Here is a 25,951-nt window from a genome sequence, read left to right on the forward strand (position 1 = left end):
TCCAGGTGAATATTGTTATAATCGAAAGACTGTGTCACAATAACTGTGACTTAGTCAGCCAAAGATGACGATCTTGGACGACAAATCCCCTGACCCTACATAAGTGGGAGACCAGTATGGATTGCTGCATATGGGAAGAGGAGAAAATATAGCAAGCAAGAGGTTGCCTTGCCAAGTTTGCAAAAATATGGGGTTCATGGAAGTCTGGGGAGTGAAGAGGAGGGAGTCATGATGCTGGGACCCGGTAAGTAAAATGGGTTGGCTGCATCCATAGACAAAAGGGGAAAGGGGGACACCACCAAAGCCAAGATACTGTAATGGAACTGTAGGAAATAAGGTTAATATGTATATTTTGAACTCTGTCGCTCCTGAAGTGATAGTTTACCAAATACTCTGTCTGATTGCAGTAGCGGCTGGCAAAGGTAAGAGTGGTTGGGCAGGGTGGGGCGAGGTGAGGGTCAGGTAAGTCAAGCGATGGGGCAAGCACAAGGTATTAATTTTTTTTATTTCATTTTACTTCTTTTGTGGTATGTTGACTTACCTGAATCCCAACCCACCCTGCCCCACCGCTCTTACCTGTGCCGGAGGCCACTGTCTGATTGGGGAGGGGAGTTGCTGATGTTTCTAGTTGATATGTGTTGCAAAGCTAAATAAACAGGTTTTTTTTTAAAATGACCATCTGGTTCACCGTTGTTCAGCAAATAAAAAATGATAGATCAGCGTGATGTAGTCAACCTGATATAAAAGTAGTAACCTTGAGGGTGTACAAAAGCCACATATCCTGATTGCTGCAAAGGAAACATTTCTACTAGAAATGCTGTAAGTAAGTACAAGGCAGTACATGATATGGGGCGCTCAACCTCGGGCCTGGGGAACTGGGTTCGAGTCATGGTAATGACGCTGAACATCCTGTGATTCTAGGCAAATCACTTAATCTCCCCGTGCCTAACAAAAAATGAATGTGTGTCCTCATGTAACGTAACTGGTGCAATGTAAAGCGCTCTGATACCCGATTGGATTCAGGTCAAGTTCGCGCTATATAAAACTCTGCAAAAAAATATATATATATCATAGGTGTGGAGTGTTTACGCAGATCAGTGGTAAACACAAGTGGTTATAAACAGAATACTACAATGACTGGATTACATACGAATTGCATTATTTTATTGTTTTCCTTATAGATTTTACATATCCAGGCACAGGCAGATGAAATAATCTGACCAGAACCACATAATGTTTGTTTACGTCATGATCTAAAAGCACAGATCAGCCACAAGCTCCTTGGTGCACAAAAACACACTTAAAACAACATTGCATTGCCTAAAATGAACGATTTTAAACCAATTATTATGGTTAAGAGAAATAGGGAATTGGGATTTACAAGGAAGGATAGATGCCTGATTGTTACATGTTCATCAAGAACATGGGTCTAAAAAGCAAGGTGGTGCCAGAGAGTAAAAAACAAGCAGTAAAGAGAGGGGTGTTCATTAGATTAGGAGTGGGTGAAGGTTTTAGAGATGCCCACGTTTTTGGCGTGCTTGGAAAACGTGGCTTCTGTTCAGCAAACGGATTTCTGAGTGCTGCAGACTTTGCCTGAGATAGATAGAGCCAAAACCTACCCTGCTCTGGGCACTTGGCACCGTATTAGGGAATCAATGCACTGTCCCTGTTTGAGCTACCTTTAAACAGGTGCGCTGGACGCAACAACAATGGTGCACCTTATTGTAAATAATGCAGACAAGTGTCTGCGAGCCCTTTTGTAATTCCACAGGGCGTCTGAGGCACAAAAGACAGGCATACACGCCCGCTGAGCTCCAGGGCACTGTATGATGAGTGGAGAGTGTCGGGTTTTATAAACTAAACGCAGTTGAGGGTTCAGGACAGGAAATGATAGCAGGTTGCATGTTTCTAAAACATTTGAGGACTTTACAAATTCCCGCACTCCTTCATAGATGTATTTCAATGAATAGATGATCATAAACTCGAGTAATATAGAAGGGTAGCGGGGTCAAGGAGAAGTGGCAGTGACTTGGGTTTGGTGTAGTATTATCTTCATGGAGTGACACATTATTTAACTAAATATGAGACCGTATTTAATGTATATTTGAGGATTTATCATAAAAAATCTCACCGGCTCCCCCATTGTTTTTATATATTACATCAAATACATCTAAATACAATCAATTTTGAGCACATTCACATAGTCATTCTCAGGACCTTCCAGAGTTGTTCTGGATACTGCTGTTCAGGCATGTTGCTCCTACCGCTAACGATGATACAGTCATTGCATGCTTCCCATTCTTTGATTTGGGCTCTTCCTCAAACATTTAGGTCATGATTTATCCGTTGGTGTAAGGGTACTCCGACGCAATAGAGTTGCTAGGGAAAAAATAAACTGACACAAACATGGCTTTATTATACATTTTTTTCTTCTTGTAGGGCGATGCTCCTCGGAACCGCCCCTGCTAAATTTGGCAGCCAGGACCTCCACCAGGGCAACCGAGTAAAGTACTCTATCACCCTGGCAGAGGAAGGCCTGACCACCTACTTTTAAACTAGGCTCTTGGATCCTGAAACTAGATGAACCCGGATCTGACATATCTAGATCACTGACCTCCATGATTACCATCTGGTCACTGACAAGGATTTTGGGCCTGATTTAGAGTTCAGTGGTCAGGTCACTCCATCACAAACGTGACAGATATCCCATCTGTCATATTACAAGTGCCAAAGAATATCCGTCACACATGGGTGTCATTGAAGGGTGACCAGGGTTTGCAGTCATGAACACCTGGCTTTCTCCCTGCTACCCCTGGTACTTCCTTTGCGACCCCTGGCAAAGGAGGTAGCAAAAGTAGTCCCCCCCCCAAAAAAACAGTCTCCCGATGAGCCGAAATGCCCTATTATGAGTCTGGGTCCACGGAACGCCAAATTCACGGTTGTGGTCACCTGACCGCACTATTACGACTCGGATGGTCAGCTGCCCTGGGACCACCGCAACTGCTGGGGGAACTGCTGTTCCCTGGAGTTTGCGTGACGTTCCTGTGGCCACAATATGCTTGGCTGGGCTGATGCGGCCCGCTAGGCATACTACGAGTTTCTCACGCCACACTTTTCATGGTGGTGCAACCACCATGCAAAGCGTGGGGTGAGGAAACAAAGAGGGCCCTGCAGGGCCCCCTTGTGCCTCACGCTAAGTGGATGCACATGGGGGGGGGGTGGGGGGAGGACAACAAGAGGCCCCCTGTGTGCATGCGCACCAGTACCTGCATGGCATGGTCTACTGCCTTTGACACTTCCAGGCACCGGCCTGGGAGCACCAAATAACCACCTGCCAGACCAAGAGAAAACTCCTGATCTGGCGGGCGGTTCCTACACGGGTTTGGTAATGCGGGAGCAGGGTGGTCCCGCTCCTGCACCGCCAAACTCATAATAAGGCCCTTAGTTATGTACTGCTGCTCCCATTGGGATCCAATTCTTTAAAATAAGTAAATTCGGCAGAAGAATACCACTCTTCTGAATGAACAAAAAAGGGACAATAAGAGCACACATTGGTGAACAATGTATCACGTTTCTTTATTGTGAATACATAAAAAATTATGTTACAACCATACCTTCACATTTGTGCTTAGAGACATCAAGTGATTATAAATAAAAACACTTTAACAATCCAAGCAAAACCGAAAGCCAATAACATTTTTATTTTATAGCACAATATCCTCCAGTTCAAAAGAAAAGAAATGTGTAAAGAATCCCTGGCATATCATGCCAGCACCCTAATTAGAATGCAGCTGCAATAAACTAGACATGTATTCCTGTTATTAACTGCTCTGTTATTCTAACTGTGATCTTAACTGGGTTCTTAATGTCTGGAGCAAAGGTCATATGATGTCACGTCCTATGACATCATAAAGTCAAAAGGTGTGTGCGGTCACTTCTACTTTCTCTAGCATTCTGGTGATTCGACGCCAATGCCATGACGTTTGTGATTGAGTGACCCATCCACCGAACGCATAATCAGGCCCTTTATTATTAAACTAGCCTTTGATTTACTCAATATTGCTTACTATGCCAATGTTGCAATCTTTGAAATCAGCAGGTTTTATTTGTAAGGAGCCTTGATGGAGAAGGACAATCTGGTGTGTCTGTGACGAGTGACATTTTCTCAGATCAGAGAGTGCGATTTTCTTTGGCTGCTTTTCATGTTATAACTTGGACCAGAACTTTTTCTGAATTTGTCATCATTTTGATGGTGTGATGAGATGACTTTCCTTTTGAGGTTGATATTGCAAAACCAGTCAGTAGAGAATACCTGAATAAGAACTTGATTTTTTCACTAGGAGGCTAAACGACCCAGGATGGTTTGTCATACCGCTTTCTTTAAATGTTTATTTTCATTGGTGAGATTTTCTAAAGAATGCAATCTTCCTGTAAATTGACATACTAACTTTTTGATCTATCACCTCACAGTTTTTGTTTCCGTTCACTCTTTTGTGTGCGTTGCGATGGTTTTACGGATATTCCATAGGCTGTTATGCATGTTTATGGTGTTGTATTCCATTTGCATTTATATAGTGCTTAGTACTCATGACGCTGCTTTATGCGGAAGATCCAATGTCTTATTGCATTGGATGCGACGGAGAAGTCAATGATGTACATTTGGCAGTTCAACTAAATATTACCATCTTCTTAAGGACATCCTGTCTTCTATCTCTCTACAACTCGTCTCTACTCTTGAATCGATGGTCCTCTTTTGGAAAACATCTTATAGAAAGTTGGAGTTAGGAATCAGAGGCATTTAGTCTCTCCCATTTCTTTCTAGCCTGAGTATAATTTCTTTTTATACTCTGCCATATTTGAATGTATTCATCCCTGCAGCCTTGATTTTTTAAATTTTCTGCCCCTCATTCCAGCTTTTGGTGGCCACCTCTGTGATGCTGAGTGCTGTTGTAGTTATAAAGGATGTAGCCGGGTGTCTAGTAGGACCAATGATGCTTACCCTGCAGGTCAACATGCAGTGCGAGGTGGAGGAGTTTTGATGAGAGGGGGCTGGCGGCTTCGGGTTTGAACCGAAATATACTTTCCATCTGTAATGGATGATTTGTTTTATTAGATCTGGTAGGTTGTGGTGATGGAGCTAGGTGATGGAGGATAGCATAAATGGTGAGATAAATAGTGAGTTTAAAAAGGTCTTCAACACAACCTTCCTGCCAAAATATCTCTAATCTTCCTTTGCTCTCTTTTCTGGGGAGCAGTAGTAATATTAGTAGCAGTGATAGTTGGTAATAATTGTTTGTATTTCAGAGGTATGAGGCTACTGGTCTCAGTGGCAGCCGAAAGCAACAAATAACAGAAAGGGAATGAGGAGAATAGGAATATACCATCTCTTGGATGTTTAATTAAATGGCACCCCTCTTACCTGCTCCCTTCTGCCTTCCTCACTCCAGTCTATTTTCAGTCTTGCCCACAAACACTATTAGATCCTTAGCCTCAGAAACGAAATGTTCAGGCCCAGTGCTCCTACACTACTCCCTTCCATGGCTTCTGAAAATTTCTAAGGGCCTTATTATGAGTTTGATGGTGCGGGCACCGGTCCGCCCGCTCTGCCAAACCCATGTTTGAACTGCCTGCCAGATTAGGAGTTTTTTCCTGTCTGGCGGGTTCTTCTTTGGCTTTCCCATGGCGCTGCCTATGAAATAGGCACCGCATTGGGACCATCAAAATCATTACCTGCAAGGCATGGACTGCTGCATTCCATGCTGTACAGGTACTGGGGTGCATTCACACAGGGGGCCACAACATGTGCCTCCTGCATATACCCCATAGTGCAAAGGCACAAGGGGGCCCTGCCCCTTTGTTTCCTCACCACCGCACTTTTCATGGCAGTTTCACCGCCATGAAACGTCTGGCGGTGAGGAAACTCGAAATATGCTTGGCAGGGCCGCAGAGGCCGGACCAAGCATATTGTGGCCTCAAGACTGCCACACCACCATAAGGGATCTCTGATTCCTGGCAGTTGCAGTGGTCCCAGGGCCGCCCGACCACCCTGGTCATAATAGGACGGTCGGAAGACCGCCACTGCTGTGCCTATGTGAGTCTGACTGTCCGTGGACCGCCAGACACGTATTAAGGACCTAAGCCTTTTTCTAGCAAGTGAATGTTGGGCTTGTCAGCATACCACTGTAGGGTTCTCTGCTAACTTGTCAGAAGCAAAGACATTATCAAAGGCATATTTTATTTGTAAATTTTATGGTTGCCAATCTGTATATATGTATACATTTCTCATGCTCCTGTTGCACAAGTACATTGCTCCTAGACTGATGGTTTGTTGAGAACCTTTTCCCTTTCCCTTTCCCTCTCCTTTTCCCTTTCCCCTTCCCTTTCCCTTTCCCACCAGCTCACCACTTATCACTGACCAGGAAATGCAACAATAGGCAAATCATGAATAAAGAGAGAGAGAGTTAAAAGAAGCCTACCTTTCTTGGTAGCTTTGGAGATGGTGGCTTGATTGACTGAATTCTCAGCGGGTGAGGGCTTTGCTGTTCTCAACTGCAGCATTCTCGACAGGGTTATGTTTCTGCCACAGCCTGAATTGTTGTAGGCAATTAGAATAATTGGATTACAGCTGGTTCTAACATTAGAGCAAAATATATATGTACATTAGCACAAGTGATATTTAATAAAGAAATTGGCATATCATTATTTAATATATCTTCTTTCTGTGTTTAGTTGCTGGAAGCAGTGAAGAACGTGAATTTTACAATCCTCAATACCTCTTTCTACTTTGACCAATACGGTAATCCCAATGTTGGGTACGATGTTGTGACTCACAGCACAGATGTGATCGGGTTCATGAAGATTGGAGAGTACAATGGACAACTGGATATCAACGGCTCACTGATAAACTGGCAAACACAAAAAAATCAGGTCTGTAGGGTGGAGATATTTATTTTTAACATGAAACTTTACTTCTTATTTTTTTCCTTACATCTACGTGTCATTCAACTACATTTATTTGCCCTAGTTTCCTCCCTCGAGGCTGTTCCACTTAAAGTAAGCATTGGAAGTGCTAATTTAAGATCAGTTTGCCACGGTTTGGGGTTGAGCATCGGGTGCTTATCCCCTTACACATTGGTAAGGGTGGTATATCACTGGGAATTCAAAGGCATATGGTGCCTTTGGTTGGAAATGCAGATGTATATACTGACTCTGCAGTAGCTACAGAGCACAATAAAACACAAGACAATACATATAATACAAAGTAACATAACAAAACAAAAAACATTAAAGGGCACAACAAAACAGTGAAAAGTGAATGCAATGCAGCACCCACAGTAAAATACAACAGAATGCAATCATGCTGTACTAAAACACATTAGCACAAAAACAACTCAACACATCAAGACCACAACAAAATGGAACAAAGCAAACATTCACAAATTATCTAGCCAAATCTCCTTTCATTGTCTAATGGGAAACGTTGTTGACACCACAAACTGCCTTGATTACAAACAAAAACTTTTAATAGCCCCAGTCAGAACTGTTTTGTGATCTGGCACCCATAGTTGTTCAATGTCCATTCATGAACACTGTGTAAGAAATAGTGTCCAATACAACACCCAACCTCACACAGACTTTAGCTGATTTAACTTCGCTGCTTATTTCATAATATTGTCCGAGTCCCTTGTGAAATTATCTACCCAGTCTATCAGCTATCTAAAACACCTAGGGGTCAATTAGGATGGCGGACGGATGGCCGACGCCGGGCCGGCAGTGGAAACTGCCAGACCGGCGGCGGACATCCTCACGCGATCGCAACCCTGAAGACTGCCGGTCCTATTAGCATGGAGGTGACGACCGCGGTGGTGAGAATCTCCGCCCACCACTTTTCCACCGGTACCAGTCTGCACGCATTCCTAGTGGGTAAAACTGGACCGCTACAATGATGCAGGTGCAGGGCCAGGTCTGTCGGCATGATTATGATGCCGGCGGTAGCCAGCCTTTCCGCGGCGGTGGAACTGCAATGGAAAGGCATGCGGAGAATGTCTCTGGGGGCCCATTGCGGGCCACCAATGTGTTGGCGGTGTGTGGGTGCACGGGGGTACCATGGTACCCCCTACATGTCCCTGTACCAGGTGGGAGGCACTGTGCAGTGCCTGCCACGCAGTGTAGTGACATGCATGACATGCTCCTATTCACACCGCGGCTGTGCTGTTGGCAGCAGCAACCGCCGCAATGTTACTTGCCAGAATCCGACAGCCGCGGTCGGATTTCTTCTGCGGAGCATCCTAATTGGACCGGCGGTTATGCCGCGGTCCTTGCTTGCGGTCTTTTCCCGCTACCATGACGGTCGGGGAGAATTTCCGACCGCCATCCTAATAGGCCCCCTAGTGTGTATTTTATTGGCTAGGTCTGATTGAGGTAAACTTGGAGCAATTGAAACCATGACCCTATCACTCATGATACACAGTTATCATGGTTAGGGGATCTGGAATTTCAAAACCCTTGTCTATGGACCTCTTTGTGATTGAGGAGTGCAAACCATTCCTTTGAGTAATCAAGTATCCACAAACAATTCAAAATGCTATAACAAAGTAATTCAACAATGACAAATACAAATGATATGATGAATTGGAAATGACAAATTATACATATCTAACAGGTGTACATCTCCATATATGAAAATGAGACATAAAAGTGCATTTGTATTATTTTCTCCATTGGGAAATATTTGGAAATAAATTTACCCAGTGAGGAACATTTTCCCTTACACCTGCATTAATTCTCTGAGAATTTCCTTTCCCTTGCATTTCACAGGAGCAAATCTACAAATGCTTCTAGGAACCAACCTGGACATTGTTGCTTAGTATCCACATTTCTGCGGTTATGTGGATGTCTGACAACTTTGCTGGTGGACCCAGCCTGCAGGGCAGCAAACTCCCTCTAAGGAGCAAATTTGGTCACATATAAATTCCACCACACTGAATTTTTAATTTGAAAAAATCTCATTTGTGGAAGCAAAATCCCACCTGTAATGATTATAAGGAGAACATGTGAACTTTAGGCCTGGTAATGTATGAGGTGATTTCAGAGGCAAACAAAATATCTGTAATTTGGGCACAAAGAGATAATGAGAATATACAATAAACACATCTCTAGATCTGAAAGGACTGGAGGGAATGTTGAAATTAGACGCAATACTGAAAGTCTTCCAGTGTAGTTTAGTTTAAATAAGGTGTTTTGTAAAGCACATCATTTACCCCAAAGGTGTATCATGGAACTAAGAAACTAAATCAGAACTCAAAGACATTACAACCAAGAATAAACCATAAAAGAATTGGTAAAAATGAGAAAGAAACAACCGGTATTTAGACAAACTATCGAGCTTTAAATATTGTAACTTATAAATATTGGCAAAAAATATTGTGATACAAAAATATCGTGATGCAGGAATATCCTTGTTAAGAATATTGTTTTCAAGAATACTGTTGTTGTTAATATCGTTTTTAATAATATAGTTGTAAAGAATAACGTTTTTTATTATTTTAATGTGTTTGAGTTCATATATTAATTTTAAGTTTTTTTATTGTTTGTATAATTGTTATTTTTTCTAATATGCTTTGTAATTTTAAGTTATTTAGAATTTTTAGTTTAATTGTTAATAGTAATTCATAGTATTGTGGTGGATTGTTGGGTTTGTAGGAGGTGGGGTTGGAAGTTAATTAAGTCATTATTAAGGGCCTTAATATGAGTTTGGCGCTCTTGGAGCCAAACCCAACTGGAATCTAGGTTGGGCGGTCCTGCAGCGGCTGGCCCACAGTGATGCCGTGCTAAGGCTTATATGTGAGCCATAGCAAGGCAAGGCAATGGGAACGCCATTTCACGTCCCGCAGGACATGAACGGTTAAGTCCATGCCCTGCAGGACTGGGAGTCAGTGCATACAGGGGGCACACCATGTGCCCCCATGCATGCATCCCCTGGCGCAGCGACAACAGGTGGCCTTATGGGGCTCCCTTATTCTCTTCACCACCACCCTTTTCTTGGCAGTCGCTCCACCACAAAAACTGTGGCGGTGAGGAAACTAGTAATATGCTTGGTGGTGCCGCAGCAGCACTGCCAGCATATTACCAGCCTCACACTGCGGCAAGACCGCTAGGGATCGCAGATCCCTGACAGTAGAAGTTGCTCTGTGGCGGTCCACCCCCGTAGTCAGAATATGGTGGGTGGACGCCTGTCTAGCGATCCACAGACTGTCACCACAACTACGGAGATCCATTGGACTGCCGTAATCGTAATAAGGCCGTCAGTATTTAATCATTTTTAAGTAAGTACGTGATTGATATTAATTTGGCATATTGTGTAATACTGATTTAATTAATTATATTTTGGTTGTGGGTTGCTATGCTTGTAGGAGCATAGGGTGGGAGTTAATTAGGTAATAATTAATCAGCAACTAATTATTATTCATTATTTAATTGATTATTATTTATTCAGAATTTATTTTAGTTACTTTTTATGTGCGAGTTGCTGGGTTTTGTAGGGTGGGAAAATAATTAAGTAATTATTCATTAGTTAATGATTGTTAATTAGTTATTTATTAGATTATCAATTATGTAAATGGTGTTATATTTATTTATTTTAGTTTTGGGTTGCTAGACTTGCAAGAGCATGAGGCAGAAAGTTAATTAAGTAATAATGAAATGACCATTATTTTTAAATTGTAAATAGGTTAATTGCTTTCTATTTCTTATTTTTTAATAGATATATGTATATTTTGTGTGTTAGGTAATAAAGTTTATAGGCAGAGCTTTCTATTTTTTCTAAATTAATACGGTTATGCAAATATGTAATGTGTTTGAAGTGAAGTTTTTTACCTACTGTTGCTTAGATTGGAGGTTGACTAGTAAATCGTACTCCTACAAATCCAACCATTGCCACACTGTTGCTTAGACTGGAGTGGGAATAATAAATCTTACCCCTCCCAAGTCCAATGCTTTCCCTACTGTTGCTTAGACTGGAGTGGGAATAGTAATGTTGACCCCTCCGAAGTCTAATTCTTTCCCTACTGTTGCACAGAGTGGAGTGGGAATAGTAAAGTCTACCCCTCCGAAGTCCAATGCTTCCCCTACTGTTGCCCAGAGTGGAGGGGGAATAGTAAAGTCTACCCCTTCGAAGTCCAACGCTTTCTCTACTGTTGCACAGACGAGTGGGAATAGTAAATCTTACCCCTCCGAAGACCAATGCTTTCCCTACTGTTGCTTAGACTGGAGTGGTACTAGTAGATTTTACCCCTCCGAATTCCAAAACTTTCATTACTGTTGCATAAACTGGAGTGGGAATAGTGTATGTATTATTCCCAGATTTAAATATATTTCCTAATATTGTTTAAACATATTTATTATTATTATTATTTGTTTATAATTTAAATGTTATAGTGTTTGTTTATAATTTCATTTGTTTCAAAATTGTTATCCCATTTTTTGTTAGTGGCTTTCTTTTTTTAATGTCTTTTTATTTTATTTGTTTAGTAATTTATATAATGTTTTGGAATTTAACAGTTAATATTTTGTATGCAATAAAAATATTTAAATATTATTTTTGTGGTAGTAAATTCAAACAATCAAACCCAAAAAATTACAATAATATAAAATATATTTTTTGATAGTTGTGTTTTAAATATATATATATACATATATATATATATATATATAAAATACAAATATATATATAGTATATATATATATTTATAGTATATATTATATATATTAAGGTGCCGATTACGATCCGGTAAAAACCGGGTACGAACCGTCGGTCGGAGCGTTTTCCCCGTCCGACTCGTACCCGGTCGTAAAACTTTACAAACATGGAATTACGATTCGCACGGAAACACCATTTCCGTACGAATCGTAAAAAACACCGACCGCCGAAAATATACATACGAACGTGATCCGGGAATGCTGCGACGTGACGTCGGGACGCTTGCAGGCAGCGTTTCACGACCCGGGAATTACGATTCGAACCGACAGCAGTCCGGACGGCAATATTTTCACGGCACCCAAAAAGTGCCGGAAAAGCGAAGTACGGCGCGAATCGACCAGAGAAGGTGGCCCGGTACGCGCCGACCCCCCCCCAGCCCCCGTACGTACGCGCCGAACCCCCCTGTATGTACACCCGTGTACGTTCGAGTCGTACCCCCCCCGTGTACGTTTGAGTCGAACCCCCCGTGTACGTTCGAGTCGAACCCCCCGTGTACGTTCGAGTCGTACCCCCACCCGTGTACGTTCGAGTCGAACCCCCCTGTGTACGTTCGAGTCGTACCCCCCCCGTGTACGTTCGAGTCGAACCCCCCGTGTACGTTCGAGTCGTACCCCCACCCGTGTACGTTCGAGTCGAACCCCCCGTGTACGTTCGAGTCGAACCCCCCGTGTACGTTCGAGTCGTACCCCCACCCGTGTACGTTCGAGTCGTACCCCCACCCATGTACGTTCGAGTCGAACCCCCGTGTACGTTCGAGTCGTACCCCCACCCGTGTACGTTCGAGTCGAACCCCCCGTGTACGTTCGAGTCATACCCCCACCCATGTATGTACGCGCTGGGGGTACGCACCGTACATACACGGGTGGGGGTACGACTCGAACGTACACGGGGGGTTCGACTCAAACGTACACGGGGGGGTTCGACTCGAACGTACACGGGGGGGTTCGACTCGAACGTACACGGGGGGGTTCGACTCGAACGTACACGGGGGGTTCGACTCGAACGTACACGGGTGTACATACAGGGGGGTTCGGCGCGTACGTACGGGGGCTGGGGGGGGGTCGGCGCGTACCTACGGGGGCTGGGGGGGGTCGGCGCGTACCTACGGGGGCTGGGGGGGGGTCGGCGCGTATGCGGGCACATCTCCATGGTTGCTATGGGAGTTCGGTGCGGACGGTGTTTTTTCCATCCGGTTGTAACCTCGGACGCACGGGATGGATCGTGATTCCTCGGTCGGACTTCACCTTTCACATTTGTACGGTAAATCGTACGAGGACGTGTCGGACACATTTTCCGACCCGAGGACGTGTGGGGAATGATTCCCAATGCAGTTCGTATGGACTTTTTACCATGCGAATCGTGATTGCCAGTTCGTACGGCACTTGTACGATTCGTACGGTAAAAAGACCGGATACGAGTCGCACGGGGAAATTTTTTACCGGATCGTAATCGGCACCATAATATATTTACATACATATATAAACATGCACACATATATATGTATGTGTTTATATAAGTATATATTTTTAGGTAGTATTAAATGTTTTTTTCTTTTTTTATTTCTGTTTATTGATTTTCAAACAGAGTTAGTACAGAAATCTACCATGTGGCGGTATATTATCTACCACAACAAACAACACAACCAACTAGAAGTGATCAGTTCTATCATTGCACAGATAGTCAATAGATGAGCTAGTATACATTGCATATCTGATATTGCATGGAGAGAGCATATTATACATCAATATTACTGGAAGAAATGATTGGAGAGTCTTGCTGAGAGTTCGTCAGTAGATACCGTTGCAGCGGTTCCCAAAGGTCTTTAGGCTTAGAAGAGGATGGTAATTCTTCCGCATACAGCTCGAGAGTCTCTTTACAGTAAACCATATCTGTTAGCCAGCGGTCCATTGTGGGATCAACAAGCTTCCCCAAGTCATTGCAACCCGCCGCTTTGCTAACAATAACGCGATCCTCAAGAATTTACCCAGCGTGCCCTTAACATGAGGTACATAACTCAATAAACACACCACAGGTATACATTGCAATTGTTGCCCGGATATATTTTACAAGCGCTGTATAACCTCCTCCCAGAACTTTGTGACCGCAGCACAGTGCCACGCCAGGTGCCAGAAGTCTGCAATGTAGTTTTAAATGTTCGATTTATTTAACTAACATTATATTAATGGTATATATTAAAATGTTTAAGATGTACTACTAAATGATTTTATTTTCGTATGTTTTAACAATATAAGTGTGAAACGATATTTTCTTTTGATATTTTTGTACTTACCATAAAAGTATAGAAAAATAATATTTTTGTTAACATTTTTGACACAGCATTTTTGTTGCACAAATTGATATTGTGTCAGTGATCCAAATAACCACATCTTCAGGGCAAGGAATTCCATACCTTAGCTGCTAAAATAGAAAAAGGTTTGGAAGTGACCTTTAGGACCAGAGAGGAGGTGTTTATTCTTAGACCTTAATGATTTTTCTGGCTGATGAAGATCGATTCAGGGGCTCAAAACAGAGCCCTATAAAAAGAAGATGGTTCAGTGCACCAGACGCACAGCTTTAAAGAGGATGCAAGCTTAAGGAGGGAACCAGTATCGAGAAGCCAGTGCTGGAGATACATGGTCTCTCATTTCAATCTAACTACCATTATATACCCGCATTATTATATATGAGCCGAAGCTTGCACATTAAAAACTACTCTTGCAGACCAAGGTAGATTGAATTATATAAACAAGACACAATCAAATGAAGGCTTAGTAACCTGAACCTTATGAGAAAATGAAACCAGATATAAAATACTCTTCGAAGAGCAGACTTGAAAATAGCGCTCTTTGTCACTGCTTTGACTTGATCCAACAGGGAGAGAGTTTTCCCACACATTGTTTAAGCAAAGGACAGACGGGCCCAAGATGGGTGGCCAGAATGAGAAATGTCAGAGTAAGGAGTGAGAAGCTGGAAAAAGTATCCTACTTGGTCCCCATTCAACATGGCATGATTATCACTCATCCATCCACCAACCTTGGATAGGCAATTGTAGAATTCAGACGCTGTCTCGTAAACATCTTCAGTTATTTTCAAAACAATCTGAATGATGTGCACTTGTAAAAATAGGTCAAAACCAATAGAGCTAATCAGGTCAGCGAAAGAAATCATGTAGAGATTGAATACTATGGGAGAATAAATCAAGATGAAATTGCAAAGATGTAAGGAAACAAACAGCTTGGTAATTAGATCTCAATATTGTAGGAAGCTGGATACTATACCAAAATGAGGTATAGCGTGCAGTGTCCAGTGGAACCCCAAAGGTAGGCAGAGGTAAAAGTAGATAGCGCCTTACTCTCTATTTATCAGAGGGTAGAGTTATGCATTTGTTGTACACACTCAGGCAGCAAATGATGTCACACACTCAAAGACTGAACTCAGACCAATTTGTTTCTGTAAATAAAAATATTATTTAGTTATATTTATTTTCTAGAACCAAGCAAGCCTGGTACAGGTTAATGTAAATGGTACTTTTCAAGGCAGGTTGAACAATACACGCAAGTTGAATGAAAATGTCTTTGTTACAGGTTTGTAAATCTTTTCAATACAGTGGAAATTGCTGTCAGATAACTTTTCATTACTTTACAGATAACTTTAGGGATTACTTTTTCTACTCAGTGTGATATGCCTAGATATCACACTGCGACATTTCCTAGAGAAAAGGTAAGTAAAGCAGTTTTTAGTTATTTGCAGTTTTTCAAGTTCTCATACAAAACCAACTCCACACTTAGAACAATTTTCAAGGAAAAACAGTCAATGTATTCCTATGGCGAAAATGTGGTTATCGGTTAACAGGTAGGTAAGTACTTGGTTGTGGTAGTTGGTATTCTGGGGTTAGAACCAGGGTTCTCCCAAGGCCAAGGATGCACTCTTGAAACACCCTCAGCGGCACTAGTCTGGCCGGGTACAGAGTGCCGAGGGCCAATGTTATCCAATCGGGGCTAAGGGGCCTCCGGTTGGTGGCTACTCATGTGAAGGCCACAGGGTTGTGGGAGCAAAGCTCCTGGTGTTAGGTTCAGGGCAAAGGGGGATCCGTCTTAGCACACAAATTGCACCCACAGCGGCACAGGGGCGGCCGGGTGCAGTGTGCTGTTTTGGCATCGGTGCCCTGTTGTTTTCAAAGGGGATTGCCGTTTTTGTTTTTTAGCTGCAGGCTCGTTCCAGGAAGACTCCCGGGAGGAACCAACAGCGGGGCAGTTAAGTTGAAGGGCTCTGAGATGTAGGTGCACCTCGGGTTCTTTTTTCCAGTGCACAGGTCGGCTGGATGCATGGGTGTCTTTTGAGGTCGGATTTCTTCTTACCAGGCCACTCGCGGTTGGGGGGTCTCCATGCAGAGGCTGCAGGCGACGTCAGGGAATCCTGGAGGGCTCAACCCACAGTGGACTCGGGCTCTGGAGTGCAGGGGGACCTCGCTGGGACCGGTGGGCCACTCAGTCTTGGGCCGTAGGTGTTGGGTGCAGTGCTAGTTCCAAGCGTTGAGTTTCTTTGTCCTCAGCAGGCTCGGAGTCTTTCTTGGCTGTTTCTTTTGAACAGAGCTGCTGTTCACAGGATATCTGGTCTTTGTTGAAGGTAGTCAGTCCTCCCAGGGGTTCTGGAGGTCACTGGCTGCAACTTTTGGCGCAGGATCTCTGGATACTGCAGACAGGCCTGTAGGGCTGGGGCCAAGTCATTTCTTCTCTGCAGTCTCCTCTGCTGGGTGTCTTCTTTAGTCTTTCTTCTTCGTAGGTTGTGGGAATCTGTCTTCTTGGTTCAGGGCTGCCCCCTAAATACTGTATTTAGGGGGCATTTTAGGGATCTCGAGGTCAGTAGCCAATGGGCTAATGACCTTAGGTTGACTAAACCCTTGGTGTGCTCACCCCACATGGGGGAGTGGGCACAGTCCCTAATCCTGATTGGAGAGTGCCTGCCATCTGCAAGATGGCGGGCACTGAAGAGTGTGCTTCACCTCATCTCCCCCACCTGAAGGGTGGGGTTGGCAGAGGTGGGCACACCTTCTGGGCTGTGCTAATTGTTCCCGCCTGTCTTCCTGCCGAAAAGGAGGGGAGACAGGAAGGGAGCCTGCTCCTGATAGCTGGAAAGGCTGGGGGTCACGTTACAAAGGCTTTAAGTCCTTTGAAGCACCCCTGCCACAGATGGGCCTTCCTGGCCTGGGAGAGGTTTGACCACCTCTGCCCAGGAAATGCTTTGTTTCCGGGCTCAGGGAGCTTGAAGCTCCCACCCCAGGGGTCCAGAAACATGTGGTGGCAGGCTGGTGTGTACCAGTCAGGGAACCCACCAACGGCTGGTCGTTTTTCAGGGTGCATCTCTAAGATGCCCTCTGAGTGCATTTTTTATTAAATCCCACACCTGCATCAGTGTGGGTTTAATGGGCTGAGAAGTTTGATACCAAACTTCCCAGTTTCCAGTAAATACATTATGGTGCTAGGGAGTTTGTAATGACAAACTCCCAGCACCATATACTCTTAATGGCATTACTTTACTTACAATGTCTAAGAATTGGTCTAGACACTGTAGAGGTACAGGGCTCATGCACCTGTACCTCCACCACTGGTATAGTGCACCCAGCTAGAGGGGTGGCTGACCTATGCCAGGGCAGTGGATGGGCATGGCACACAGGGAGGTGTGCCATGTCGACTCTTCACTTTGTTCTGCACCAAAACATGCAGCCTGCAATGGCAGTGTATGTGTGTAAAGGTACAGGGCCTCTAAGGGTGGCACAATAAGTGCTGCAGCCCTTAGAGGCCTTCCCTGGCCTTGGTACCCATGGTACCTTTTACAAGAGACTGACATGTGGCCAGAGAGGTGCCAATTGGGGGTACCAGGTACAGTTTTGGGAAAGAACAAAGGCCCTGTGAACCTGATTGGCAGGGACCCAGGGCACATCAAGTCAAAGTGCATCAGTAGTCTGGCAAAAAGTGAGGGGTTACTGCAACAGAAACCCAGCTTCCTAATACAATCGCACCATTTGACAAGTAATAAAAAAATGAAAGCCTCTACAGCTGTACAGGATTTTCACAGCTTCTGCCACAGGAAAATGCAGGAAAAGACACTGAATCAATTATGTGGAAACTAAACATGTAAAAAGACACTCAAAACAAATTTAAAGATTATAAAGCAATAGAAAATGACGTTGTCCAAGTCAATAATGACAAATCTAAACCTTAGCCTGGACATTAAATTGACAAAAAACAATTGCTTTCCCAGCTATGAAGGCTAACTGTAATAATCAACAGCCATATGTATCATTGTTATGGTTGCATTGCAGATGCTATGTTTGCACTCGTCTGTGATACAACTCAGGCAGTTCTTTGCATTGCGACAGAGGTATCAATCGGGCACTGCTCAAAAATGCAGGTCAGAAAGATTTGCAGAAACCCTTAATTACCAATATTTATGATAATATTTTCAATCAGCCGAAAATGCTTTACTGGGATTCTGTAAGACACAACAGACCTTCATGAATGCCTTCACATTGAAAAAGTGGCAAGATTACAACTACTTTTCTTTGATGAGACAAAGTTGCAGTGTCAATTAAGTAGGTAATTAAGTAATTAATTATCTAAAATGGACGTCTGAGTCATCATATTTTCCAAAGGGCCTTAGTCTGCTCCCACTGATGCCCACAGCAGTAATTCATACTTTTGGTGCTGGCTTACATGGTACTGCACATCCCACAATTACTGCGGCCTGATGCTGTTTTACTTTGTCAATGATGATATATAATCACATTTTATTTGAAGCTTCACCACTAAATTTAAGATTGAGATGAGAAAATGTGTGATAATCAAGTTAGTGGAAGTGTTTTCACAAGAATCACAAGAACACAGCCTTATAAATAAGGCCAAGAGTAAGTTTTATGTCAGGGGTCTCCAACCTTTTATGTAATAAGAGCTACTTATGTTCAATGAAAATCATCCCAAGCTCCCATTAGTGATGTAAAAGTGACCACATCAGACTCAATTACAATAGTGGCCACTATATGCTAGCCTACCAGCAGAGATCACCTCAGTAAATCAGGTAGGGAGGCCAGAAGTAGTGTAAAAAAGGTTTTGTCTATTTGGAATGCCTCTGCTTAAGTAATGCAAAAGAGCCATAGCTTCAATACCCTGGCACCTAGGCAACAAGATTAGTAATAAGCCTCCTCCAGAAGGCCACATTATTTATCATTCAAAAATCAGCTTTGAATAGGGTTTCGAAATTCTTCAATTTTGTTTCTCCAAACAGCTGGTGACTTCTAAAAATACACAGAATTTCATCTTGAATACACACTCAATTTTGATATGTGCACATTACTTCAACCAGGCAAAATCTTCTAATTTAGTAAGCTGGGCTGCACACAGGAGAGTTACTTAAATGCAGCTGGTGAGCTGCCAGTAGCTTACGATCTACTCGTTGAAGAAGGCTGATTTAATTAGATTCAAGCTTTTGACTACAGATTACATGCATTTGTCAGCAGCAGGTCCTTAAATCACTGAGCTATGTTAGGCGTTGGCTGGAAATTCATGGAGAGAGAGGGAAGGAGAGATACAGAGAAAGAAATGTGTAGAAAATTATGCAGAGAACAGAGTGAGAGGACGAGTTATAGAAAGAGATTTTGAGAGAATAAAAGTGGACAAAGGCATGGCAAGGGGATGTGGAGCGAGGAACATATCGAGCTGTAGAGTGGAAAGAATTTAAATATGGAGGTGTTGCACCCATGATGGTATTTAATTAGGAAGTGCACTATAAGTATTTTTCACAATGTTTACATTACTTGATACACTATGGTATCGTAGATTATAATTGTTGAGTCAGTTATGCGTTTCAGAAAAGTGAAAATTTGAATTTTGGAAATGTAAATAAAAAATGTCAAATTGTATTTTCTGGTTCACTCTACTGTGCAGAGCAAAATTTTTATATCTTTTGTGTTTGATAATGATTTTAAGTTTCAGACACCATATTTTGAAATGAATATTTCCATTTAAACATCCACCCTTACACTGAAGGCAGAGAAGAACCATGAGTAGGCAAAAGTCCTCATCCTGGGCTCCACTCCTTCTGCTTGGGACCTTCTCCTGGTGGCCAGCGGCACTCGGAACCCCCCCCCACACCCACCGACCACTCATGCACCCCAAGCATCATCCTCGACTCCTCACTCTCTATGAAACGCCAAATCAACGCTGTATCATCCACCTGCCTCCACACACTCCGCCTGCTCAGAAAGATCTTCAATGGATCCCCACTGAGTCCAGGAGAATGTCACCCAGGCACTCATCAGCAGCAGGCTCAACTATGGCACTCTATGCTGGCACAACCCAAAAACTCTAAAAGTAATTGCAGTGCGGCCAGAATGCCTCTGTCAGACTTATCCTGGACATCTCATGCCGAAGCCACATCTCTGGTCACCTGAGAGACCTCCACAGGCTTCTGATCAACAAAAAAATCACCTTCAAGCTCCTCACCCACGCCTCCAAAACCTCCACAACACCAGACCACCGCCTCTCCTTCTGCACAAACCAGACATCTCCACTCCGCCCATCTGGCCACAGTCCCACAGATCTGCAAGACATCATCTGGAGGAAAATCCTTCTCCTACCTCGCTACAAAGACCTGGAACTCCCTACCTTCTCACCTCGGGCCATTACCGCCACTGCCTCAATTTGAGAAGGACCTCAAGACCTGGCTGTTTGACTGACCTGCAGACCCCCCCCCCCCCCCCAACACCCCCATCACCATGAGACCATCACAGGTAAATAGTTGTACACTATATAGAACCCTGATTGATTGATTGAGTAGGTGCCAAGCTTGTTTACGCCCATCCAGCATTCTTTTTTGCTTTTCTGAAATAAACTTCCAAAGAAGTAGTTTGTTTAAAAACATAACTAAACTAAAGAAAAAGCAGTGGCCCTGATATGCAGGGAGTTTATTGTCTGAGTCCCAGGCCATTATTTGTGTTTTTTCTGCCGGAGACTGCCATGCCTCTCATGGTGGACCAGGCAAAGGTACATGAGTAATTTCCCACCCTAAATAGGACAGCGTGTCTGCCAATGGGGCCCAGCAATCTTGTGTCAGGTCAATGTTTCCACCAGGGAACCTCTAAATGATGCATAAACTAAGAACTACTGATTTTTACCAGCTCTCCTGTTCCACCAAACCTTAATTGACCCACTGTGTTTTTAATGGCAGAGCTATTTTAAATTTAAGTGCTTATTTGGAACTACAATATCATTATTTTTTATAAAATGTTAATCCACTTTACTTTACTTATTAGAAATCTATATCACATACATTTTAAAAGTATTTTAATCCAAGGAATAGGAATTTTAAAAATAAATAACATACTTTTTTTTAACACTATAGGCTTAATTTAAAGCCAGGCATTTTTTGCATTACATATGGTATCTGAGGTTCTTTTCTCTCAGAATAATCTCGATGATGTACTGGAGGCATGAATAAAAGAGTACAGAACTCTATATGTGTATATACAACCATGTAAACTTTGGTTACTAAAAGTTTCAGGCTATCTGCTTCTACCAAGCAGTGCTTACACCATGGAAATATTATTAGCTGGTTCCATGAATGTAAAGCTTCCTGCATACACATGCAACATACCCCTAGTCTATTTTCAAGACAGTGTTCATCTGCTTGTATGGTAAAATATTGCTGGGAAAAGTAACATTGACAAAAATTTCCCCCAAAAATATCAACGACACAGATATCGATTTTATGTATGTTTTATGTAAAGTCTAAAACCTCAGCAATAAATATTTAGAAGGCCACAATATTGTCAAAAATAGGTAAGTATATTGAATTTTAACACTTACACCTTACATTAACTTTAAAACATATATTAACTTTAAAAATTATATTGCATTTAAAAATTATACCTTGAAAAGATAAAATAAAAAATATTGACTTTAAAATAATTCAAAAAATGTATATATTATTAAAAAATATATATTATTCAAACATAAATAAAAAGTGCTACTAAAAAAATTATTATTAAAAAGCAAAAACATATACAATAACAACATTAAAATAAAGATTAAATAAATAACAATACAACTAAAAATGAATATTACAAAAACTATTTAACTTAAACTAACTTTTACAATTAAATCAAAAAATATGTTAAAACACCTTTAAAAATGAGATAAAAATGTATTTTGGGGGCTCAATTTCTCTTCTCTCACTTCAATCTGATGAAGTAGTGGATTTTGGATGGGTCTGATTTACTATTCCCACTCCAAAGTAAGAAACACCAGGGAAACCTTTGGACTTTGGAGCGGTTAGTTGCACTGTTCCCACTCTGATGTAAGCAGCAGTAGGAAAAGTGTTGAAATGTGCATGGGTATGACTTACTCCTCTCACTATAACCTGAGCAACAGTATGGAAACTGTTGGACTTTGGAGGGGTCAGATTTCCACTTCTCACTCCGACGAAAGCAACAGGAAGGAAAGGGTTGGAATTTGGAGGGGTCAGATTTGCTATTCACACTCCAATCTGGGCAACAGTAACGAAGGTGTAGGACTTTGGAGGGGGTATATTTACAATTTTCAATCAGAAGTTAGCAACAGTATGGAAAGTATAGGAATTTCGAGCGGTTAGATTTACTATTCACACTCCGAAGTAAGCAACTGTAGAGGAAGGGTACAACTTTGTAGAGGTTAGATTTGCTATTTCCACTTTGATGTAAGTTTGACTTACATAAACCATTAGGGAAAGTAGGGAAAGTGTTGGAGCCTGGAGGGATTAGATGTACTATTCCTACTATACAACCAACAGTATAGAAAGTGTGGACTCAGGAAGGGTCAAATAATTATTCCCACTCTAACCTGAGCAACAGTAGAGAAAGTGTTGGACTTTGGAGGAGTCACATTTATTATTCACACTACAACCTGAGAAATAATAGGGAAAGTGTTGGATTTACGAGCGGTCAGATTAACAATTCTCACTCCCAGGTAAGAAGCAGTAAGGCATTGTTGAACTTTGGAGTGGGTTGGATTATCTATTCCCACTGTAACCTGAGCAATAGTAGGGAAAGTATTGGAATATTAAGGGGTCAGATTTACTATTCCCACTCCAATCTGAGCAACAGGATGGAAGGTGTAGGACTTTGGAGGGATTAGATTTACTATTTCCTCTCTGATGTCAGCAACAATAGGAAAAGTGCTGGATTTTGGAGGGCTTAGATTTCCTATTCCCATTCCAAAGTAAACAACTCTTGTGAAAGTGATGGACTTTAGAGGGTGAGATTTACTATCCCCATTCCAAAGTGAGAAACAGAAGAGGAAGGGTAGGACTTTGTAGAGGTTAGATTTACTATTTCCACTTTGATTTAAGCAACGTAGGGAAAGTGTTGTAGTTTGGAGGGATTAGATTTACTATTCCCATTATGACATAATTAATAGTATAGAAAGTGTTGGACTCCAGAGGGGTCATATTTATTATTCTCACTCCACATGAGCAACAGAAAGAAAAGTGTCATACTTTGGAGGGGTCGGATTTACTATCCACGCTGCAACCTGTAAGGAAAGTGTGGGGCTTTAGAGAGGTCAGTTTTACAACTCCCACATAAGCAGCAGTAGGGAAAGTGTTGGAATTTGCAGGGGTTATCACGACTATTCACACTCAAGTGTAAAGAATAGTAGGGTAAAGGTCAAACTTTAGAAAGACTTGACTTAATGTTCCCACTCCTAAATTAATACAAAATAAATTACAAATATGTAAAATAAATAAACATAAAATATATTTAATTGATCAAAATAACAAATATATATTTTTAACATTAAATAACTTATTCAAAGTATTAAAAATGAAAGACATGAAATTAACATAAATATGCATACAAATATATATATATTAAAAAAAATTAGATTTAAAATAATTCCCATTGCAATGCCCCAAAGTTTCAACAACAACAAAACACACACAACAAATTCAACTGAAAAAGTACCAATACACATTATTTTTAGATAGAATAACACTATTAATCAGTCTACAAAAAAAGTGAACTTAATATTTTTACTTAATATACAAATGATTAAAAAACAATATAATAATAATCAAAATCATCTAATTAATTAATTAACAAATATTACTCTATTGTTAAAATTACCTATCAAACAACTAAACAATGCACATAATTATCTAATAATCTAATTAACAAAGCTTAGACAAATGTTATGCTCAGTTAACAAATAAATATTTGAAAAGCTTCCCATGCTATTCCCCTACAAACTTAACAACCTCCACACAAAAAACAAATTGACAAAATATAAAAAGTTAACATTTGTTACCAAATAATAAAACCAAAACCACACTACAATACAATTAAACATACTTGCAATTAATACAATAACTACCTGTAACAAAAACGAATAAATTTCAGAAGGTGTGGCTAGCCTGGCCAAGATGACGTGCGCTTTTTGAGAAAGCTCCCCATACCTCCAGTTTATGCATCACCATCCGCCTAGTGTCGAAGATCCTCTCCCCTGGGTGCCTTGAGGCTGGTGCTGTTCCTTGAGAATAGTGCCTGAAATCCTCGACTCCCCGGGGTAAAACACTCCACCCCAGCTGCCATAGCTGCAACCTTTGTAGATTATTACTTAGCCTCTACAGTTCACCAGTGCAGCCCCTTGAGACATCTTTGGGGTCCATTCTGGGTAAATTCTCCTTCCACAAATCCCCCCCCACCGGAACGGTATGAATTGGACTCCCTTGTCACAACTGAGGATATTGAGAAGGCCCTATCCGATATGAATTCGGGAAAAACTCAGGGCCATGATGGCTTCCCTGACAAATTCTATTAAAAATACCGGGATCTCCTGACGTCTGAGCTGGTGGAGATATACCTAGAGGCAGAGGTTAAGGGGGCTTTTCCGGCGGAGCTGGATCTTGCCACCATAGTGGTCCTACATAAACCAGGATGCCTTGCGGGCAAGCGTGCATGTGCCGGCCAATCTCATTAATAAACATGGAACTTAAGATCTTTGCGAAGGGCTTGGCTAGTAGGTTACTGCGCATCATCACGGACATGGTCCACCGAAACCAGTTCGGCTTTCTGCCAAACCGTAGTATAGACATTGTATTAGGCACCTCCATGTGGCCCTGGAGCTCCATAGCGGAGATCAGAGAACTCTGCGCTCTCTTATTGATCAGTTTTGAGAAAGCATTCGCTTTGGTTGCCTGTACATTTATAACCCAGGTCCTAGAGAGTATGGGCTTTGTCCCGCGAGCCCGTCGATACGCAGTGCTCCTCTACTTTGCACCCTCAGCAGAGGTGCGAGTTAACAGTTTACTCTCCCTATTTGTAGAGGAACCAGACAGGGCTGCCCCTTCTCGCCCCTGCTGTTTGCCCTGACAGTTGAGCCATTGGCTCTGCTCCTTCGCTGCGACACACAGGTGCAAGGCTGGCAATAGCAAGGTGGAGCTGAGGATAGGATTGCCCTGAATGTAGATGATGTGCTCCTCTATCTACGGACACCTGCTCATTTCAGGTCCACAGGTAACAAGGGTTTTTTCTCTCTAAAGACAGGCATCAGGCCTTCAGAGCAACTTGTCCAAATCTCTACTGATTACCCTGACGAGAGGGACGGAAGCTATAGCATCCTCATTAAGCGGCTCAGCTTTTTGAATTTGGCAATACATATTTCAATGGAGGCTGAACTTCCCTTGTCCCTTAGTATACCTCCACTCCTCAACACAATGAAAAGGGAGTTTACCTGTTGGACACGCCTGCCCCTTCAGATCCTTGTAAGGATAGCTTTATTTAAAATGATGGCCCTACCCTGGTTACTCTCTTCCCTTCTGAACTTCCGCCGTCATATACCGGCCACTTGGCTTCGAGACCTCACCACCCTGATTCGCTCTTTCATCTGGCCTGACCGCCCCCACGTATTGCTTGGAGTATTGTATGCTAGTCATCATATGACAGAGGCATGGTGGTCATTTCCCTCTATTACTGGGAGTCACAGTTTTTGGTCATCACCGACCGGTTGAGTGGAGGGTGGAGCGACCCAGCATATAAACTGGAATTGTCCCTCCCAGGCCTAGACAATGTGCCATATGGGGCCCGCTAAACATATGCATATCCCTGAATCCACCAGAGTGGTGGCCCTGGTTCGGCGTGCAGAACTGAAGCTGTTGGGTTTCGAA

The 25,951-nt window shown here is 42.4% G+C and overlaps 1 protein-coding gene across 1 annotated transcript in view; it reads left to right on the forward strand.

The window, feature by feature from the left end:
* LOC146868223 (taste receptor type 1 member 3-like) overlaps positions 1-25,951 on the forward strand; it is an 86,873-nt gene that overhangs the window by 32,501 nt on the left and 28,421 nt on the right. Inside the window, exon 4 of the mRNA XM_085609522.1 lies at positions 6,730-6,927. Coding sequence (XP_085465648.1) covers positions 6,730-6,927 — 198 coding nt within the window. The remainder of the gene's footprint in view (positions 1-6,729; positions 6,928-25,951) is intronic.

The sequence above is a fragment of the Triturus cristatus genome, chromosome 1_2 (assembly GCF_964204655.1).
Source record: "Triturus cristatus chromosome 1_2, aTriCri1.1, whole genome shotgun sequence".
Lineage (NCBI taxonomy): Eukaryota > Metazoa > Chordata > Amphibia > Caudata > Salamandridae > Triturus > Triturus cristatus.